At 31.9% G+C, this 22,942-nt stretch overlaps 1 protein-coding gene and 1 pseudogene across 1 annotated transcript; one reads left to right on the forward strand and one right to left on the reverse strand.

Moving 5' to 3' along the window:
* Positions 1-3,302: 3,302 nt before the first annotated feature.
* On the reverse strand, positions 3,303-8,232 carry LOC133195048 (heat shock 70 kDa protein 12A-like; annotated as a pseudogene).
* A 4,146-nt stretch (positions 8,233-12,378) lies between these two features.
* Positions 12,379-18,479, forward strand: LOC133195049 (ficolin-2-like). The gene is made up of 7 exons (XM_061330933.1): positions 12,379-12,407; positions 12,633-12,912; positions 13,332-13,386; positions 13,989-14,149; positions 16,890-16,989; positions 17,281-17,448; positions 17,927-18,479. Exons 1-7 carry the CDS (start codon positions 12,379-12,381, stop codon positions 18,169-18,171), a joined length of 1,038 nt encoding a protein of 345 aa, XP_061186917.1. The 3' UTR covers positions 18,172-18,479.
* Positions 18,480-22,942: the final 4,463 nt, after the last annotated feature.

Below are 22,942 nucleotides of genomic sequence, written 5' to 3' on the forward strand. Positions count from 1 at the left end.
GGGATTTAATCGTTTCTGTAGAAGGTTGGTCGTATAATTTGATTTGACACATCACATGCAAAAGAAGAAACATTTTTAAAGAAATACCTTGTGATGAGTTATCCATATGTCTAGCTTGGGACATAAAATACAGGGCAAAGAGCTTCGATATATTCTAGAAATGTATTCAATGTACTCGAGATATTAAGAGAAACTAAGAGGTAACTTGAACAAACAGAATTAAATTAAAACGCAGCCTTTTATCTGTTATATTTTTGCGGCGTAAAGAACACACATGAACACGGATTTTCGTAAGTGATACAATTAACTTTTAATTTCCTTTGAAGAAAAATTCTTGGAATAAGAAAAGAACAGCATCTGTTTTTTTTTTTTTTTTGTCTCAGCCAAAAGTTAAGTTGATGTTAACAAAACTGAAATCTCACATTATTGAAAAATGATCTTGTATGTTGCAATATGATTGTTTTTCTTCTATGTAAAAAGGAAAATTCTCTCTATGATGGACACATTCAACGAAATATAGCTCAGAAGAAGAACATGCAGGCAAACAGAGATAAAAATGTTATTGAAAAAACCTCGAAATATCGCAACAACGTTCCGATAAATGGTAAAACTTGCTGGAGGACCAAGCTTTTCAAACGTGTCCTCCCCACTTTTTTGAAAGTGTGACCGGGGCCAGCCAGAAAAAATTTTACAACTTACCCGAAAATTTCGAAAGCCTATTATGATCAATTAAGGATGAAAAAAATTAAAAGGCGTAATAACGTCTTTTCAAAAGGCGTATTAACGCAAAAAAGGTGAAATAACACGAAGTAGAAAGTGTTATAAGCCAATAAAGGCATAATAACGCGATAAAAATGCGTTATGTCGCCTTTTCACTTCGCGTTAAAACGCCTTTAAAAAGGCTTTTTGACACCTGTTGAAAAGGCATAATTACGCGAATAAGGCTTTATACATGTAACCGAAGTGAAAAGGCGTTAAAACTCCAATAAAGGCGCAATAACGCGAAAAAAGCGTTATTAAGTCCTTTGAAAAGGCGTTATTACGCTTTTCAGGAAGGCGTTATTACGCCTTTTCAAAATGCGCAAATACGCTTTTCAAAAGGCATAATTACGCCTTTCGAAAAGGTTTTATTACACCTTTCAAAAACGCGTTATTTTGCCTTTCGAAAAGGCGTATTAAGTCTGTTTAAAAGCCATTGTTACGCTTTTCATCAGGCCCGTATTAACATTTTTGAAAGGGAGAGGTAGCCCCCCCCCCCCCCTTAAAAACAACACCAACACAAAACAAAACAAGAAAAAAAATTAAACTGTCTTTAGTCGAAAATCCTATTTCCGGGGGAACTCCGGGAAGGGGGGGGGGTAGTGGTGTAGGTGAATGGAATATTTTTCTAACGTTTCGGTTAAACTTTTTTAATGCAATAATTTCCAAGAGGTCGACGATTTTGCAACAAAATGTACATGGGCCAAGCAACCTATAAATGAATTAAAAAAAAAAAAAAATACAAGCAAGATTTTTATACCAAAATGTGGGATGAGGTCCCCCTTGTACTACCGGCCTGTTTGAATAGACATTATAGCGAATCGGAAAATGGAAAGGAGTTATTTTTTATGTTAGTAAATACGAATTGTGGAATCAAAACCATCTTTATTCATGCAATATTAAAAAAATAAATTCTATACTCCTGCACATCTCGCAGACAACGGTTGGCATAAGTGTTAAAAGAAGTCAACATTCTACTTCTGAAAATCCAGGATTTAGGCAGATGCAGCCTGGGGCTTTGCTAGTCATATATTAAAAAAAATTATTTCACATTTGAAAATCTTTTCTTTTCTCTTGCTAAAAAGCAGACATACTATTTGCTTGGGTAAAATGAGCAATTAGCCTTCAACCAAAATTGTGAAATCCATGACCCTTGGTCCAGGCGTCTGATATCAGAGAAGGACTTAGTTGTTTTAACATGGAAAATATAAAATCTTTTTCCTGGTAATATAATTACAATCTGTTTAAATAATTTTATTTGAGAAAATAGCCCTATACTAAACTGTGGAATTCATGTCCCGAGTGTCAACATCTCAGCTCCCTGGGTGGGCTATGTTAATCGTGTACTGAAAATAAAAGGCTTAATATCGTCTTTAGAAAAGGCCTGATACAGCCTTTTTAAAAGTGTAATAATGCCTTTGGAGAAGGCTTAAAAATGCTTCTTTGAAAGGTGTAATAACATATTTTTGAAGGCCGAAGAACGGTTTTTGAAAAGACGTAATACCGGCGCCGTTTTAAAAGGCATTATTATTATAACTCTTTTTTCGCGTAATATTGTCTTTTCCCCTCGCGTTATTACGCCTTTTCACACTTTGCATAATAAGGCCTTTTAAATTTTATCCCTCCATGAATTGATCCTTAAAGGTTTTCATAGAAAATAACTAAAAAAGTGAGTTGACAAAACTCGAAAATCCTAATCATTTTTCGTCGGGGGGGGGGGGGATCCAACTGTTTTCAAATTCTAACTTTATTAATGCAAAAGCAAGGGTCGATTATCGATTTGACTATACTGTAGCTATAAAAGGGGACGGGCAACTGGCCTTTCAATTTTCAACAGTATATGGTTTTGTTGGAAAAAAGGGGTGGGGAGGGGCAAGTTCTACGTGTCTGCTCCTCATTCAGTCTAAGACAGTTTTTAAAAGTGCACAAAAATATTTTGCAGATATAATACGACGAATAGAACATCAGGTTGAGTTGGTAAGTGACAAAGGAATGAACAATATCCATTTTTCGGTTTTTATTTATGAAGATCTTTAAATATACTTTCCTTTAAAAAGACCATAAATATATATATAAACTTTGTAAATATTGCAAGTTTACTGACCAATATCATATACTAATATATATATATATATATATATATATATATATATATATATATATATATATATATATATATATATAAAAGGTAATTATTTACATTAAATACAATAATTATTGAGCATAATTTGAAATTTTAACTTGTATACTGAATGCAATTTCACCTCTCATACATGGGATTCTATTGTCAATGATAAAAGCGTTATCTTTCTACAATGTATTCTAATCACTTGCTCATTAATGACCAAGAAAATCACGTTACATGTATATCCGTATTTACGTACTATGACGTCCAGGAAAATTCTAGACATTTCCATTTATGTTTCCAAAAGTATGACTCCGATTTGATGATTACTATAAACGTCAAGTATAACGTTACACCCAAACAGGTCTAATGATATAATGCAGTCAAGTGTCAATGTACACTTTATAACCAGCACTTAAATAGTCTCAGAAACGCTTCATGTAAGTTATGTATTACACAGTACCTAAAGAATCGAAGGTAGCTTGGATTATATCGTCCTTGTTATTGATAGCATAAACACTTAGTTCTGTGTCATTATACTGAAGTCCAATCTTGATTTCTCTGTTTTGAGTGCCTATATCTCCACTCATGTCCACAACCAGAGTACCTAACTTAAAACATCCAGGCTCGTCAACAAATCTAGGATCTTTGTTTTCTGTTCTATATATAACAACGTCTAACGTTTCGGCATTCCTGTCGACGGTAAACGTCGTCATTCGACCTTTCATGGTTGGGTATAAAATTGAAACAGCCCTTAGGAAAACCCAGAAAACGTCTTTGCAGAATTCTTCTTTTCCATCTTTGAATTTCTTACTGACTGGATGCTTTTTCGGGTTAAAACGTATATGCGAATCGATGCCATAACTGAACCGACATCTTCTTGAATTGATCATTGGAGTGGATATTCGAGGTTTTGACTTTTGAATATTTTGCGGACTTGATCTGTAGATTTGAGTTTGTCCATAAATCACTGCACCTAGAAGAGTAGCTATTTCTGAGTTTTCAGGACATAGGAATTTTGTATCCTCTTGAAATATTGATTTCAAATGCTCTTTGACAATGTTTGCAACGCTGAAGCCACCCACCATAATGATTTTGTTTATGTTTTCTATCTCTTTGTTCCTCATTTTTCTCGGATATGGGTTGACATTTTACCTAGGGTGGTTTCGAAAAATGCCTGCATATGATCAACAGGTATCTTAAACTTATCGTTTTCAATGACCGCCAAATCTTGTGGTGTATCGATGGGAAAATCCTTGAAAAGTGAAAATGGCAATTTTATGACAACATATTTATTACCCACATCCTTTTTGCCACCAAATATCCTCTTCTTTCTCTCAAAGTCTGTTTCAAGGTCGTTCAGTCCGTCTGGTGAATTATGACAGAACTGCAGAAAATTTTCCCTTGTGAAAATCTTACAAAGATACTCATGAAAGGCTAAATTGACATTCTCTCCTCCCCATGGTCCACCGTTAGCAGCAAATAATTCATCGTAAAGGAAATCATCATTGACCTCATGAGCTGTTATGTCAATTGTTCCTCCTGCAAATACATTGAGAATAAGTGAAACAAATAACTACAAGGGCCCAAGGGCTTTGACGGTCAATTGAGTATCAAGAATTTCTGCCCCACCTGGAACTGGAACTCTTGACTCATTAACAACCAAAAAACATTAAAAAGTTTATTGAGGACTTTAAAATTGTTATCATGTTCGTAGAACTAGCCTCCTTGGGGTTAGGAATAAGAAAGATTAGCTATATCATGTATTTCAATATTTGACCAACTTTGATCCACCTTAGGCCTGGCTTATAGAAGCATCAAACATGAATTTCAAATTTTATTTTTAGAGAGCTTGTTGCTTCTTATTATATTCGCGCAAACAATTTTTCTTAGAAGTGTCCATGAATAGCTGTAGAAGATTATTGAAGATGTTGTATATTTTTAATGCATAATTTAATTAGCCCACCCTCAAGCCAGAACAGTGGGACAGGACCAGGCATTTATAATTTTCGTAGAGGGCTAATCGTTACAAATCGTTTAAGGGGGGGGGGGGGGCTACCTCTCCCTTTCAAAAATGTTAATACGGGCCTGATGAAAAGCGTTTTCATATTTACAAAGAGTTTTTCAGCTACATGTGAGTGATTTTCATATGTGTAATGTATTTTAAATTATGACCACATAACCACACCATCAGTTTGAATGCTTGGTGTCCAGGGGGTAAAAAGGAAGATTTTTAATAACTGGATAAATGCTGATGGTTTGGCCACACCCTTTCAGGTCAGGGGGCAGTGTCTTTCAAATTGACCATTTCTCCACTTTACCCATAAATGCTTTGTAAGTTCAAAAGTTTACAAATGATGCATGACGCAAGGCAGATAAAACATAGCATGTTTTAAATGCTATCCTGAAAAAAAAAACTCATGTGACGTACTGGCTCGAGAGCGGGACATGACGTACTGGCTCGAGGGCGGGACATGACGTACTGGCTTGAGGATGGGACAAATCTTAATTTTATTGCTTTTATTTTCAGGAGTTTCACTTTCCTCTAAAGATTATCATTCTTATAATCAGGAGTTTTCTTTACATCTAAGTTTCATTGTTTGTAAAATCACAATCCTGTGTTCATGGTTTAAGAAAATGATTTTTTGAAAAGTTAATAAACTTTAGATGTAAAGTAAATTCTTAAATATGACAATCTAATTAAAATCAGATCCTTTAATCCGCTCACGTAGATCCTCCTCTTGAGAAGTGGTCAACGTGAGCTGATCAAAAGATCTGATTTTAATCAGTTTGTTATATTCAAGAATTTACTTCACATCTTAAGTTCATTAACTTAAAAAATCATTTCTCTAAATCGTGATCACAAAAATATAAAAATATTTTATATACACGCACTGAACCTGTTTTCAACAAATTTTAAACGTAAACTATGATTATTTTCCAAATGATATCATTATGAAAGAAACCTATAAATTACCTCCGATATCTAGCAGGACATATCTTGAACCAGGACCTATGGATTGTTGTACACCTTTCCGTAGAGTAGGTCTCAGTTGTAGAGCTTTTGTGCCACAATACATTGCAGCACATTCAGGCTCAAGGGCAAGAATTATTTTTCATTTCTTCATACCGGCCTATTTAATGTCAAAATGTTTGAAATTATAAGAAATCCATTGATTAATTAATTAAAAAATAATTAATTAAAAAAGTAATAAAATACAATTCACTAAAGAAATATTTTTTTCAGTTTTGATTTCGAGCAATGATTGACTTTCTCACAATGGAGTTCGAAATATGGTGCTGCAATAAATAATTTTCTCATAATGTATTATATTTATTTATTTACATTTGCAAATATTTTTCTTAGATGAACCTATTGAAAAGAAAATATGTTCAATTCTGTATGAACTTATTAGGGGGTCAGAGGTCATGGCGTGACCGAATCACACAGCGAGACGATATCTTGTCTACATATTTCTGTCACAGTGACACAGTTTCGGAACTTCTGAGCCGTTAAAGCGATGAAAAAGATAAAATTATTGAAACATATATTTTTTTTTCGTTCAACAAATGATCATTATATCTTTCTTCGGTGTGAAGAATGTTTCTAATTAGCCTAAAATCACGCTTACCTTTTTAACCCGAAATTCCTTTGAAGGTATGTAAACTGAAGACGATATACCACCGCTTTTGACTTCATATATAAAGAACTCATACAAGAACAGTAAGATTATTCTCAGTAGCGATCATTGTTTTTTCATTACGAACATATATTTCCTGAACTGGACGGCTTAACATCCATGTAAATATTCAAATGTTGGAGCGAGGCGAACTCTCAAGACCAAACAGCTTCTAGGTCATTGCGCGTCACAACATAGCAATACGGCGGGCCGTTTGTGTAATAAATGCAGTTCTACTCAGAATATTCGTCTCAAATGTAAATAAAAGTAATAAACAACAATGTTAAAAAGTTCACTGGGAAATGAACTTGGTTGGTACGTGATCAAATCTTCTGAGAAGCCCTTCGGGCTTCACAGGATTTGATCACGTGACCAACCAAGTTCATTTCCCAGAGAACTTTTTAACATTGTTGTTTATTTCTTAAGTGGTGTGATGCAGTAATGAAAGCATTACGCCCGATTTCACTGATATATTTATAATCAACAAAACACTAGCGAATAAAAATCTTCAAGGCATTTTTCAAATTATAATAAAAAAAATCAATGCATGTTTAGAGCATTAACACCAACCTTCTCTGCAGCTTCTCGCATAAACTGTTTGGCCGAATCATCCCAAATAGCTGGTACGGTGATAACCCATCTAATAAATTCATCTGTAATACCTTTCATAGATTCTTCCAGTTGTTTAGTAAATGTTTCTTTAAGATAGCCTAACATCATTGTAAATACCGTCATTGCTGAAATCAGAACTCCTTTGCAATCTTCAATTATCATCTCTAGATTGGTTTTCTTTAAAATATATTTTAGTGTTGAACATTTGATTGAACATCTGCATAAAAAAATTGTTCTTACTAAATTACTTAAATTATGAATCATGGAATTATTATATGATTGAAAATAAATGGATGTTCATTGATTCGTCTCACTTCCACACGAGCTACTAATTCCAGAATTTTAATTAGTTAATGAAAATTAAAGTGTCTAAACGGATCTCATTTTTCAAAGAAAAATGAAGGTAGGTAAATTGAAACCCATTTCCAATTACCAGATAATTTTGAAAATCAAACCTTGTCTTTTGTATTACAAAGGTTCATTTTGAAATTTTTAAAGAGTCGCCATCCGGTTTCACCATTGCTGCACTTTTCTGCGTACGTATCTTCAGCCGCTTTCCCGAAGGCATGGAACTCATCACTCGGAGTTAACAAGAAAGAAGTTGGTTCCTTTCCCAACACCTTTTAAAAAATATCAAAAATTAATTGCTGGTTCTTTAACTTTACATATACATTAATTATATAACGAACAATTTCAGTCGTGTCAACTTTTAGATCTTTGATTATTATAAATTCTTCTGCTATATTTTACGCCGACTTCGTAAAAATACCTGTATTTGGATTTATTTTTCAAACAATAATTAAACATTGAATGAATTTAGGCGATTGGTGGACGACCAACAGCAGTTTCTTTAATGTTTTTGTAGCACTGAAGCTTTCCAATTTTGGTCGGTACGACCTTGTATTTGTAATATTCTTTCTATTTTCATAATTTCATGTCGTTTAGAATTAAGAAAATAATGTTACACGGGGAGGGGGGAGGGCGAGATTAATGATCGCTTCGTAGATGGCGGGCTGTATCAGATCCCTTTACCAAACTGTGGAATTTTTCGTACATATCTAGGAAAAAGAGAGTACCATTTGGTAAAGGAAACATAGCTTACAATTAACATGTATATTTATGTAGTACAGGCACAATAGCTGGATTAAGTTGATTAAATATTTAAAATGCTGTATACTGTGAAATCACTAAGTGTCGTGGGGGTTTAAATTTCGTTGTTTTCGAGGTATGAAGAGACCCACGAATTCATGTCCACCACGAAATGTAAAATCTTATCTATAACAACACAACTATTCTTTATCCACCAAATCAAATCCCCACGAACTCATATTTTTTCCTCAAACCACGAAAATCTGACCCCACGAAAATATGTGATTTTACGGTACCATTTCCTTACTTCTGAAGATCCAGAACACAGACTTATTGCAATTTAGGAGTTTTAGTAAATTGAGAGGTTTTATATTTATTTGAAATATCAAGGTGGCATTCCATCAATTTATCAATAAATAATTGAATAAAGGCATAATTGCAAATTTTATGAAATAATTGTTGGGATACCAATATTAATATTGTACATTTGATTTCGAGTCTGATTAATGCGATTACCGTATATCACAATCATACAATGTATTGATTATATTCTCATTTGGATGCATATCTGTTATGAATGCAGGAACAACACAAGAATAGTATATAAGTGGATATTTACGAAATCAGCGACACAGAATCCACGTTTTCTGGAGAAAGGAACCACGATATAAAAAAGATTGAGACAGTCCTTGGTAAGTAAAATGAAAATTATGTTTACGTTTTTCTTAAAAAGAAAACTTTAAAAAAATCTACTTTTTCTTATAACTCTCTTTAAACTCTTTTGTTGATCGAGAATTTTAAATTTTTTTTCGCTCAAATAAGAAATGGCTGCTTAAAGTCGTGGTATAAAAAGGGTTTTCTTATTACCGCTATATGTTTCATCATTCCCGTGTAAGGTTTTTTCTAGTTCCCTAACGTGTAAAAGAACACCTATTACGACGTCATTTTGTGCTGCGTAATATTAACAATTAAAAAAATAAGGAACTCAAGTTAGAGAAAAACCGGAAACTAATTCGCACATGTTATAGGGCCTACATCTGAAATAGTATTTATCATTATATACATTATTTTTTTCTATTTTTCATTATAATGATCATTTTAAAAACACTGTCATCATCAATCATCATAAAAAATAAAACCTATCTATCTATCTATCTATCTATCTATCTATCTATCTAGATAGATAGATAGATAGATAGATAGATACAAAAAAAAAAATATTAAAATGTCAAAAAATAAAATGATTCGATAATAGTTCAATTGAGTCGAAAGTGATACAGGGTATACATGTATTTAATGAACTAATGAACTTCATTAAAAAAATTTCACTGAGATACATTGTCAGATCTGAATTATGAGAGCGTCGAATTTATTTTACAAAAACGAATTTCAAACAATTTATCTTAAAGTACTCATTTGTTAACAATGTGTAATAATTTTTAGCCATACCATGTGGTCTTTGAACATGCTTGCGACAGGACTTGGATGTATGCTACTACTTCCCTATTAATCATTTAAGCATGGAGGAAAAAAAATAATTTGTAAGCTTTCTCACAATTATTGTGAACAAGTTTCGAAATATCAAAATTTTTCAAAATTTTTCCAGATAGAAAGATTTTGATGATTGAATAGAATAACAGCACAGAATAGCAGTTTATGTACATTATTAGACTTATTTATTCATCTCTCATGATTGATAAAGGTTCTGAAAGGTCAAAATAACATAACTATAATGCAACCCAGAAAATGCACCTTTATGGAAATGTAAACAACGTTATCATTTATTTCCCTGAAGTAATTAAATAATTCTATGATCCTTATGGTGATATTTTGACATATCAAAATTCTATCTGATGATCATAGAGAAATAGATTGGTTTTCTATATAAAATCAAATGGAACTTTGACCACACAGAAATCCTCTTCAGACGGTTAGCCCCTTAGGAGTTTATGCTTCTGTGAACATCTGATGATAAAAGCAATTTCTAATGAGAAATACAAACCAATAGAACGAAATCAATTAATAACTTATTGTTGTGCAAATTTACAGGTATGACTAGTTTATGCGTACCTGATTGTTGGTTGCCCCAATCCTCATACCCATGATACGCAGTGGGTCCTTTCTGTGAGTAAGCATATATATCCAGTGTAAGAAGTCCCGAAATCTATTGCCACGACAAATATGTCCTGGGTTTCTGATAGGGAGTATGTTGCATCCATTTTTGCGTTAAATTTCACTTAACCTATGGAAAAGAAATAGAGGACTTTTGAAGATAGTTTCTTTCTTAGGGAAAACGAAAGTAAATGTTGAACAATCAATAATATTTTCCTTTTTGAAGTATAAAGCTTTTCAATGAAATATTTGGTTTCATTTGCATTACATTTCATCTTTAACATAATTTCAATATCCAGTTCAACAATAACAGTTTTTAAAATTTTTTTTGGTTAGAACAATTAAACTTCGCGTACTTACATTTTAATATACTTATTTGACATATTCTCCTCCAAAATCACAATTAATCTTAAAAAAAAATTAACGTAAAATTTCCTTGGCCAAGTACATTGACTGCATGATGAAATTCCGATTTCTTTCAGCGAAATTTATCTTCCGGATTTGATCAATTGATTTCTTCAGACATGTTTTATCCTGCCAATTGATATTGACGCCAGGAGTGTATCAGATTTGGAAATTTAACTTTAACCTTTGTTGATCAACAAACCATATAACCATCGACCGTACATATATTGATATTTCACAGATCTGAAGCAGTGTAAATTAGTGCATTTTGATAATATTTAAAACTCAAATTTTGTTTTATATTTTCGCCTGCACAGACTTATTTTAATCTTTTAGCTATATTTAAATTAACTCTTATAATATCGTTTTGCCTTGTGCGGGGCCGGGAGGATGTGCTGTTTGGGGTGGGGGTTAAATGCTTTAAAAAGAATGTTTACAATGCTGTACTAAATTTTCATAATACATGTGTATTTATCCCGCATAAAAAAAAATCATATCTTGTCAAATTGACATGATGCATTTCAACTTATAATTCATTTTCCTCTTTTTTTTCTTTTTGCTAAAAACTCATGAGAACAATTTGCAAAATAAAGTCCGTGAACAATAAGGATATGATTTTTTTTGAATTTTGTAAAAATCTAAAATGATTTAAAACTTCCCTGAATATCCAAATATATACTGTATTCAAAACAGAGAAAGTTTTATGAGTTCCTAGAGTTTATGAGACTAGGAATAAACGTCGGCCGCGTGGCGCAGTGGTTAGAGCTTCTGCTCTAGAGTCGCGGAGTAAGGAGTCGATCCTTACGTCGCGGGTTCGAATCCCACTGTGGGACGTGGAGAACGGTCCTTCTGATGAGACCGTATAAACCGAGGTCCCGTGTCGCAGTAGGTGCTGGCACGAAAAAGATCCCTCACTGCTTAATGGCCCTGAGTTCCGAGTATAGGTCAAAATTTGTAGCTCTCCACCGGGCAAGTGGTGGCGTCTCCATATGAGTGAGAAATTCTCGAGAGGAACGTTAAACAATAAACATACATAGTATGAATAAACTGTTTCTTGATTTATTCCTGTGGGACTCGCTTTTAGTACAATCATTTATGTGTTACTTTATGAATTCCACCAAACTAATATTTTAATATATAGACTAAATGAGTGCATAAAAATAACGATAGTGCATATTCATTATTGTGACAATTGGTTCCGATATAGGATTCAACATTTGTTTCTATTAGCATTTACAAACAAGACTTTATAGTATCATTCACAAAAGCGATAATAAAAACCATTTAGGATCTACTTCAGGCATATTGATTAAATAAATCATATGCAGACTGGGAGATCTTGATACATTAAGAGTTTTTATCAGTTTTCTTTTTTGTGATGGTAATAAAAGACTCGTGCCCGCTTTGTTCTCAGGAAAAATTGGATATTTCTGACAATAAATGAATTTAAAACGAAAATAATTAAAGGTTTTACTAGATGATTTGAATTTTTCGGAAATACCCACTGTGTGCTTTGTAACGCGCTTTATAGAAAACGGAGCCATATTGTTATATCTGAATACATTTAACATTTAATCTGACATTTGCATGCACTTCATGTTATTATGTAATCATCATGTCCTAGAGTTTGGAATTAATTTATATTGTTATATTTATTCCAAAAATGGAGAAATTTTTATGCAGAAAATACATCTTTTCTTCGCTGATTTAAATATCTTTTGTCTTCACACCTCTCTTTTTTTCAGAGAAACTACGTAAATATTGATGAAAATTGTCGCACTATAAATGCAGACCTCCACTCAAACCAAAAATCTTCAATAACAGGATCCTTTAATGCCATGATTCGACAGCATTTTGTTTTTATTTTTAACACTGCTTTGTGTAAACGGGGAGATTCAGCAAACTCATTTCAAATTTTATGGAGAAGTTTTCAAAAATGAAGGCTCTCATGTGATAGGTCAGTATTCTACAATTTCTAAAAGTCGTTGTGCTGCCTCATGTCGGGAAAATGATAGATGTCAGGCATTTGAGATGTGTACAGATGATCCCCCAGAATGTCGACTTACAACCGGGGAGACTCCAATACAAGCTCACAATTCTTCTCATCCAAGATGTCAGTTATTTTACATGGTGAGATTTTGTTAATTAATTGGTCTAATATATTTATCGCGGTAAAAGTAGGAGATTGGAGTTTGTTAGACTAAGTAACGAAATGATTTTATATTTTTGGATAACATTGTTTCTAAATGCATGTATGAACATTATAGTTCTATATAAGTTAATTAAATTTATACTTTTTTGTTAGTAAAGAAATTATTTCAAATGGATTGATATTTTTTTAAATTTCAAATTTGTAGATCTGTTAAGGCAAATGTACAGTCAAATATTAGGAAGTGAGATAGTTGTAGCTGATGAAAATTACAATGAACATTGGAGAGGACTTATATAGGCTATGCCTGATATCCAATCCATTTATGTGATTTGATTTTGCATAATAAAATATTTATTTCATTAAATTAACATGTAGTTTGCCATCTTCCTTCCCATAGGTAAACAACTGTGAAACCGGGCATTGGGATAGAGTCCAGGAAAAATGTGTTCAAAGTAAGAAAACAAGCTTTTTAGTAGCACAATACATGTAATTGTCGATAAAATTAATTATACATCAATAAGTTTTACTTTGGTAATAAGTCTACTACAAAATTTTCATTTTGGAGTTTTTCTAAACATACACGTATCTTTACTGAACGTCAGCTGTAGTTGAATTGTATTTTATGTTATTTTATTTTATTTTATTTTATTTGTATTTTATATGAAGAGAATTGTATTTTACTTTCTCTGCATGATTTCTTTTTCTGTTTACAAAAATTTCCTCTACATATTATACAAACTATTATTCTTCCTCTTTCAATACATTAGCTATATATTTGCAAAGTAGAATAAACATTTATTTCGAACTCTTGAAGACAATATCAGTAATGTCATTACTTTTAGTTTTTGATTATTGCAGAAACCATTCTTTTTAAGGCAATACTTTGTATTTTCCTTAATTTTCTGAACAAATCATGAAATATGATTATACATGTAATGTTAGGTCATTACAACAATATAATATGCCTTTTGTATGCTGTCTTTCAGATTCTGTCATAATATCTAAGATATTAAGTCTCTTACAAATATAATCAAAGTCCAATTATTTTTTCTAGATAATACTAATGCCATCCCTACAAATAACTGCGTTGACTGTCACTGTTTGTTGGGGCTATTGTCCATGCTTCTGGGTGGAGAAACTACATATACTCTGTCTAGCGGAAAAACTCTTCTCTGCGATTTAGAGTTAGGGTTATTGACGACATACAAATGGACGGTAAGGGCAAGATGATCGTGAGTTATAAATATTGTTAAATAAAATGAATTCTTAATACTAAAAGGAAAAAAAAAAAACCGAACACAACACAAACAAATAAAAATCTTTTTCTGTCGTGTAACAGACCATCGTTCAAATCTTAATTAATAGTGAAAAAATATTTAAATAATTAACAATATTTACACAATTAAAGGCAACCAAACATTTCCCTCCCCCATGAAAAGGAGTTTTATATTTTATTTTATTTTCTAACATTATCTAGTTTAAAGAAAGAAAACAATGTAGTGAAATTTTGTTATCTTAGAAATCTAAAGTAGGATATTTTACTCTAAGTAAGGTACAAGAAAAATTATTACTTTCCAGCGCGATAGCTATGTGCACCCGTATCCTTAGTATATTATTCATATTGTTTGATAAGTATTAGTGCAATGAATAGAATCCTATACAACGTCACTGTGTTTAAAAATAGTTTATGTGACCACATATAAAAAAACAAATTCCTTTTAAGATCAGTTAAAATTATAGCATTACTAGTTATTGATCATCTCTGTAAATAATCTGATAATGGGTTTTTATTATGTGAAAGTGATTTACAAGGAAGTATGAGGTATTTGAATAGTCAGAAGCTTTTCTGATTTAAAAAAAATGACCTATTTTGAATAAAAAAATGATTTTATGTTACTCTAACCTGTTTTATTCCCCATTCTTTTGAAAAATATATGTTTTATGGTAAAAGCAATTCAGATAATAATCAAATACCTTTAAATGCTCTGCAGAGGACAATGGACAGCTTTTTAAATACTAGGTTAGTCAATTATCTTTTTTTTACCTTCCGAAATTGTAAACTTGCACTAAAAGGTTTGCAACAAATTTTTATTCAAATCATGAATGAATATTATGTACTTGAAGTTTTGTAAATTGTGGTTGTTTTAATTGGGTCATAAAGTTCAGTCTTCACCTAACCGAGTACAGAGTTTTAGAATGGATCAAAAATGGTCCACGAAATCCAAGGTCATTAATTGAATACCAAGAACGGTGAACGTTTTAAAATTTGCCAATGGAGTAGGAACGACGACGAGTCTTTGCAATGATTGATGCATTATTGACAATACTACATTTTTAAAATAAATTTTGGATGTCTATCGTTAGATCGAACATAAATTATAAGAATTTATCCTACAAAAAGTTTTTTTTTTGGACCCTCACCATTAATTCTGTAATTCTCTGTAATCATGAGTCAATTTCTGAAAGCAATTTTACGTAATTTTTTTTACGCCATTTCGTCACCAATCTGACAATATGTCTCCTGTTTTAACAAGTATACTGAATAAAATACATTGCGTAGAAAAAAAAATCACAAATAATTTAATATCATAATCGGCTACATTGAGTGTTTGTAATTAAGGCTAAGGATAGAACACAAAGTTTACCATGAATGATTGTTAATTGAATAACATACTTCAAATTATAGTATTAAGACTAATCCATTTAGTAAATCAAAATATACATTCTAAATTAATGTCATATCGTTATATTTGCATCAACATTTAGTTTTTCACAGGTAGGGCAATGTATTTATTGTAAAATGATATTACGTGTGATAATAGTACAATGTACAGTTTTTGTAATATTCTGGAAATATTGCAGCTTAAAATAAAATCCAAAAGATGTTCAAAGTAAAGATACTTTGATAAAGTAACTCGAAGAATGTAAATGATCATATTTAAACCGATAGGATAAAGAACCGTTATTTTACTTGAACCTTAACATTTTAATGTACAATGTATATTTATTTTAATCCATTTTCAAAAGTAAAATTAACAGTGTCAATTAGATAAAATACAAGTTTATAAAAACAAAAATGGGCATCAATTGTGTACCAAAAACAATGACTTCATAAATGGAAAGAGGATTATTATTCTATGAACAATATTTATCTTTACAGAACAGGCTGAAATATTAATATGTTCGTACTATGTTCTATGGCAAATTGTTTTAAAATGGAATTGATCAGAATTGACCTTTGATACTTAGTGATAAAAGCTTTCTGTATGGAGATGCAGTTTTACTATTAATGTTTCTAGGAATTAATAAACAATAAAAATTAAAAAGAAAATTAAAATTAAAAGAGTTTATGAGCAGAATGTGAGTGTTTAGGGACTGAGCTCATTAATATAACAGTCATGGGTATATTTGATCGAAGGGCTGTGCAATATTAGGGTCCGAAAGTAAGATCTGCTGACAATTAAGCTAGGCGACAAGGCGATGGTTATGCAGGCAGTAATAAAAAGTACTGTAATATCAGGGATCATTACCCTTTGAGTAAAAAAAAAATTACTTGTTGGAAAAAAGCTCTCTCGTGGAATACTTTGGCTCCAATAGATCTTTTTGCCTTTTCAACTCTTTTGACCTTGCTCTCGATTTTAGAATTTAATGGTCTTTGTCATCATTTGGACTAATGATAAGACTTGTTTATTAAAGATATTTTGGTCTACTCTGTTGAAATTTCTGAATTGATGTTTAAAAACTATAAATCACAGAGGATTAAGTATACAAGTACTTTTGAAAACGGACAAATCTTGCTGTTGACTTGCATGTACACAGTAAATCAACGTATCTAAGTATCACATTCTATTCTTCCCCAAAAATGTATATATGAGTCTGCAATTATTTAATCTTAACTTAGATTTATCATTCTGTATACGTATTAATACCTTATTTCGTAAAAACTGTGATGCAGATAATCCAGAGACATCAAATAGGCGGATCCGTTGATTTTGATAAGGACTGGAATGAATACAAACATGGATTCGGATCAGTGACGTCAGATTTCTGGATAGGTAAAGTTTTATTATATCTTCTCTTTCTTCATTGTTGTTATATAATCCCGAAAACAAAGATTTTGCTTCCATATAACAGAAATGTGTTTGATGTTCAATCAATACCCTAAATTACATTTTAAAGCTTAAATGTTCAATTTCTTCCCATATTTTATTATATTCAATTTAAAGAAATATCAGTAAAAATTTTGAAAACTTAAACCATCTTCAGAGTAGATAATATGCAAAATGACGTCTATGTATGAGTAAGTTCCAGTTGATGTGCTTACACAGCATATAATTGTTCTTCAGGAAATGACGTCATACATCATCTAACAAACAACGGAAACACTCTTCTGCAGATTAAGATGATCAAGACAAATGGTTATTCACTGAACGTTGAGTACTCATTCTCTATTGATTCAGAGTCAAACAACTACATGCTCCAAGTTTCTAATTTTCAAGGCAGTTTTGGGATAGGTAAGATAGCAATTAAACATTTTTTTTTACAAGAAATTATTTCAATATTGCTTAAACAATTTTTCTGGTAGGAAATCAAAAAACAATTTTCAAAATTGTATTGTTTATTCAAACTTTGAAATTAACAACGACTCTTTTCTATAATAAGCAGGAACACGTTTTCAAAATATTCTTAGTCTATGGCATATACAGTTACTAGTGATTTTTTTTTTCCTATTTGGCAAAATAATATAATATTTAACTTACAAAATGCATATGGAGTTTTTTTTAAGATGTAAATTTGATATTGTAATACTTCGTCTGATATAAACTTTTATCAAACAGTTTTAAATTAATGTTTTCTGAATTTGCCTATTGATTTTCTGTTGTTTTTTGACACGTCCCTTGATATGTCAGCACTTTCTTTTGTGCATGAGAGAAAATCAAAAGAAAATTTTTGTGCAAAAGTGTAACAAAATATATTTTCAATCTTTGTCAGGGGACCCATTTACACCAGTCTGTCTAGAATGCGCGAACGGGATGAAATTCACAACAAAAGATAGGGACAACGATAATAACGGAACCGGAAACTGCGCAGAAGTAAGCAAAGGCGGTTGGTGGCATAACTCTTGTCAAAAGTCAAACCTGAATGGACGATTTGGTGAATCTGACTATCGGCTCGGCGTAAATTGGGATACCATCACTAACCTTCGTTATGTCGAAATGAGGGTTAGGAATCCTTGACCTGGCAGACATTTTAGAAATACTATTTTTGAGATCGCAAGATGTTAACGATTTGAACTTCTACTACTTTATACTATTTTATATATTATCATATTGACGCTTTCGTAACAGATCAGCTACAGTGTACTGTTTAAAGCAATGTTCCTGTCAAAATGGTCTGTGTATGGTAAAGTTTTTCTTAGTCGTGTCTGTTCACAGTAAAAATTCAAGGAATGCAAAATTTGCGGTAGTGAGTACACGTGTAAAATATGTATAAACTTTATGAGTCACATCTCTTTTGCCATGCCCGTTTTGTGCGACATTTGTTATGCTAGCACTCATAAGTCTCAAAACTTTTGTTTTGAAATACATGTATGTTTAAAGATTAGTGTTAAATTCATTTTCCAGGGGAAGTTGATTAGAAATGACCATCAGTAAATTAAGTAAAAATAATAGTAACTTGAATGCAATTTCTTGAAGGGAGTGTTTTAAAACTTGTTTATAGGGAAAGGACACAGTTCCATATATGGACAAAGATGTAGAGAAATAAACTAAAAGATAGATGACGAGAGAGAGATATAGGAATTACTGATAATGAATTTTTACGGAAAGGTATAATTACGAAATAATCTTTTTAAAATTATTATTTCAACACTATTTATCAATAAGATATAGCAGATATCATGTTAATTTTAAACTTTAGATAATGATAGTTTTGGAAAATGGAAAATATTAAAGAAAAATTACCCTCATTTTTATTTCCTTTTATTGAGTTTCAAATAATTTACCATAAAATAATTTTTTTGATATAGATTTGTATGTTATATTCATATCCATTAAGGTCATAAGCAACGTACACGACATGAGCGTATTGTATACATGTACAATGTACCTTTCCCAATGATAATTTTACAAGATTATGACAATATGGATAAATGAATGAACTTGAATTAAGAAAAACGTTTTTTTTTTTCCATTTACAATGTTTCGATATACATTGCAACACTATTCAATAATCACTTATGTTAGAAAAAAATTAGAACCCAATTGTTCAGAATTTAAGTAATGTAATTAGAATGCAAATTTTCAAGGAAAGATAAAAGAAAGCTATTTGCAATGTCAGAACATTTTTTGGTGTAAATGTATTTCCAGATGACGTTCTTGAAATGTCATTTGCATGCTTTGTGTATAGAAATCTATAAAGCCAATCGCATTTGGATCATTTCTCTTACATCACACGCTGGGAATGAATTGATTCTGAATAACTTTCTTTAAAATCAATGGGCAATATCCTTTAAAAACAATATCTAAAATCTACCAAGTTCGTCATTTTTATATATATATATATATATTTACTGATTTACTCAGCACTTCCAATGAAAGTAAATATTGGATGTAAAATCGGCGTTAAAGTGCATTTTTAAATGAAATAACGCCTCGAAATATTTTTTTCAATTTTTGGGATAAATTGTGGGAGCAGAACATGATTTCTTCATTTTCAGTTTTAATTATTGTCATTCAGTTAGTTTCTGTCAAATGCGGATATATGGAACATGGTCATTTCTATTTCGCTGGTGACGTTTCAAAGGACAATTCTGCTCACGTTAAATATCAAACATCGACAAAGTCAAAAAGTGTCTGTGCAGCAAAATGTTTGCAGGATTCAGAATGCAATGCAATAGAAATTTGTGCGCAAAGTCCGGAATGTCGACTGACTGCCGGAAGTGGACCAGGAATGTCGTTAAATTTCTCTAAAGGCATATGCCAACGATATGAACTGGTAAGGTTATAAAATATTTTGAAGAAAAAATGTTAATTGTATATAAATTTATCTATAAAAATATATACATTACGATTTGTGATTTTTTTCCTTCTCGTGTTTTGATTTTTCAATACTCGTATTCAAAAATACTGAATCAACTGGATAATAACCTTCTATGCTTGTTTTAAGATTTTTTTTTTGCCATGTCTGTTATCCTATTTAGAAATGCATGCGATGATTTAGAATATGTAAACAAAGAATTAATAATTTCATTCTAGAATTATTTATTTTGACACTGGCCTCACTTTTATCAAAACATTTGTGAAAATAGCTTGATAAAATATGGACTATTTCCAAATCCATTAATGTAGAACTGGAATGGAAACAGTAATTTATTTTTTTCACAAAGCAAATAAGGGTGAAGAATTTAAAAATCAACCTTTTAAGAATACGTAGCAAGTTCATACGAGGCACGTAGGAAGAAATTTCAGTAAAAAGGAACATAAGACATTATTATTGAGGGGCACAGGCATAAAGTATATAAAGTATCAATGTTTTCTTTAGTTCAGAAAATGATTTAAAATCTTTATCTCCTGAAAAGCTTCATTTTGTCACTATATTGGCAGCGACATCATGCCATCATATATGAAATTATAAGTTTTGGTCAGGCTCCAAACAGATTTCAAAATTGTGCGTTAATAGAATCTTTTGAATTCTTCTTTTAAACAAATAAATTCTACCTCAATACACAATCACTATACAGCAAACAAGTGGATTAGAACAATACTTATTCATGGTCTTCATGATAAAAACGTACTAGAAATCCTAAATTTGAAATTTTGAGTAAACGTAATTCCAGATATGGTCCAATAAATAATTTATGAACAGTAATTAATATTTACCATGATAGATGTTCGATGTTCACCTAGCACAAAAAATTATTTAAAGGGTAGCAAATTCCATGTAACACACACTGCATGTTAATTACATAAGTCAATGTTTAGATGTAAGATCATAAATAAATCATGAACACTATATGTTAAGAAAATAATGGATAACAATGCACTAGCTGATGATACGAACTACGAAAATATTGATAAAAAAAAATTCGTAGTCACTAGTGATTGCTATAACATTATGCTTTATAAAATACTTTCAAGTAAAAATTAATATATTAAGTAATCCCCCTCCCGCACAAATGTTTAAAATTTTGCATATGCTGATTTCAACATATATCATTTATGTAGTTTTTTAGCTCTACTGGTCAGAGACCAGAAGAGCTTATGCGATAGTAAGGTGTCCGTCGTCCGTCCGTCTGTCTGTCTGTCTGTCTGTCTGTCTGTCCGTCTGTCTGTAAACAATTTTTCAAAACGCTACTCCTCCTACAGTTTTGGTCCGATTTCAATATAACTTGGCACACAAGTAGACTACACTAAGATACATAATTTAGTGCATCGGTTTTTGATTTCGATGGACGGTGTTGCCATGGTTACTAAAAATAGAAATTTCTGTGAAATTCCTTTAAAACGCTACTCCTCCTACAGTTTTGGTCCGATTTCAATATAACTTGGCACACAAGTAGACTACACTAAGATACATAAATTAGTGCATCGGTTTTTGATTTCGATGGACGGTGTTGCCATGGTTACTAAAAATAGAAATTTCTGTGAAATTCCTTTAAAACGCTTCTCCTCCTACAGTTTTGGTCCGATTTCAATATAACTTGGCACACAAGTAGACTACACTAAGATACATAAATTAGTGCATCGGTTTTTGATTTCGATGGACGGTGTTGCCATGGTTACTAAAAATAGAAAATTCTGTGAAATTCCTTTAAAACGCTACTCCTCCTACAGTTTTGGTCCGATTTCAATATAACTTGTGTGCCAAGTAGACTACACTAAGATACATAAATTAGTGCATTGGTTTTTGATTTCGATGGACGGTGTTGCCATGGTTACTAGAAATAGAAATTTCTGTGAAATTCCTTTAAAACGCTACTCCTCCTACAGTTTTGGTCCGATTTCAATATAACTTGGCACACAAGTAGACTACACTAAGATACATAATTTAGTGCATCGGTTTTTGATTTCGATGGACGGTGTTGCCATGGTTACTAAAAATAGAAATTTCTGTGAAATTCCTTTAAAACGCTACTCCTCCTACAGTTTTGGTCCGATTTCAATATAATTTGGCACACAAGTAGACTACACTAAGATACACAATTTAGTGCATCGGTTTTTGATTTCGATGGACGGTGTTGCCATAGTTACTAAAAATAGAAATTTCTGTGAAATTTCTTTAAAACGCTACTCCTACAGTTTTGGTCCGATTTCAATATAACTTGGCACACAAGTAGACTACACTACGATACACAATTTAGTGCATCGGTTTTTGATTTCGATGGACGGTGTTGCCATGGTTACTAAAAATAGAAATTTCTGTGAAATTCCTTTAAAACGCCACTCCTCCTACAGTTTTGGTCCGATTTCAATATAACTTGGCACACAAGTAGACTACACTAAGATACATAAATTAGTGCATCGGTTTTTGATTTCGATGGACGGTGTTGCCATGGTTACTAAAAATAGAAATTTCTGTGAAATTTCTTTAAAACGCTACTTCTACAGTTTTGGTCCGATTTCAATATAACTTGGCACACAAGTAGACTACACTACGATACACAATTTAGTGCATCGGTTTTTGATTTCGATGGACGGTGTTGCCATGGTTACTAAAAATAGAAATTTCTGTGAAATTCCTTTAAAATGCTACTCCTCCTACAGTTTTGGTCCGATTTCAATATAACTTGGCACACAAGTAGACTACACTAAGATACATAAATTAGTGCATCGGTTTTTGATTTCGATGGACGGTGTTGCCATGGTTACTAAAAATAGAAATTTCTGTGAAATTTCTTTAAAACGCTACTCCTCCTACAGTTTTGGTCCGATTTCAATATAACTTGGCACACAAGTAGACTACACTACGATACACAATTTAGTGCATTGGTTTTTGATTTCGATGGAC

The sequence above is a fragment of the Saccostrea echinata genome, unplaced genomic scaffold (genome assembly GCF_033153115.1).
Source record: "Saccostrea echinata isolate AGI-Se365-2 ecotype Australia unplaced genomic scaffold, CSIRO_AGI_Sech_v1 ptg000029l, whole genome shotgun sequence".
Lineage (NCBI taxonomy): Eukaryota > Metazoa > Mollusca > Bivalvia > Ostreida > Ostreidae > Saccostrea > Saccostrea echinata.

Coding starts and splice junctions, on each gene's coding strand:
- LOC133195049 (XM_061330933.1), top strand. CDS start 12,379: ATGTTATTATGTAATCATCATGTCCTAGA. Junction 14,150..16,889: donor TGACGACATACAAATGGACG/GTAAGGGCAAGA, acceptor ACTGTGATGCAG/ATAATCCAGAGACATCAAAT. Junction 17,449..17,926: donor TCAAGGCAGTTTTGGGATAG/GTAAGATAGCAA, acceptor AATCTTTGTCAG/GGGACCCATTTACACCAGTC.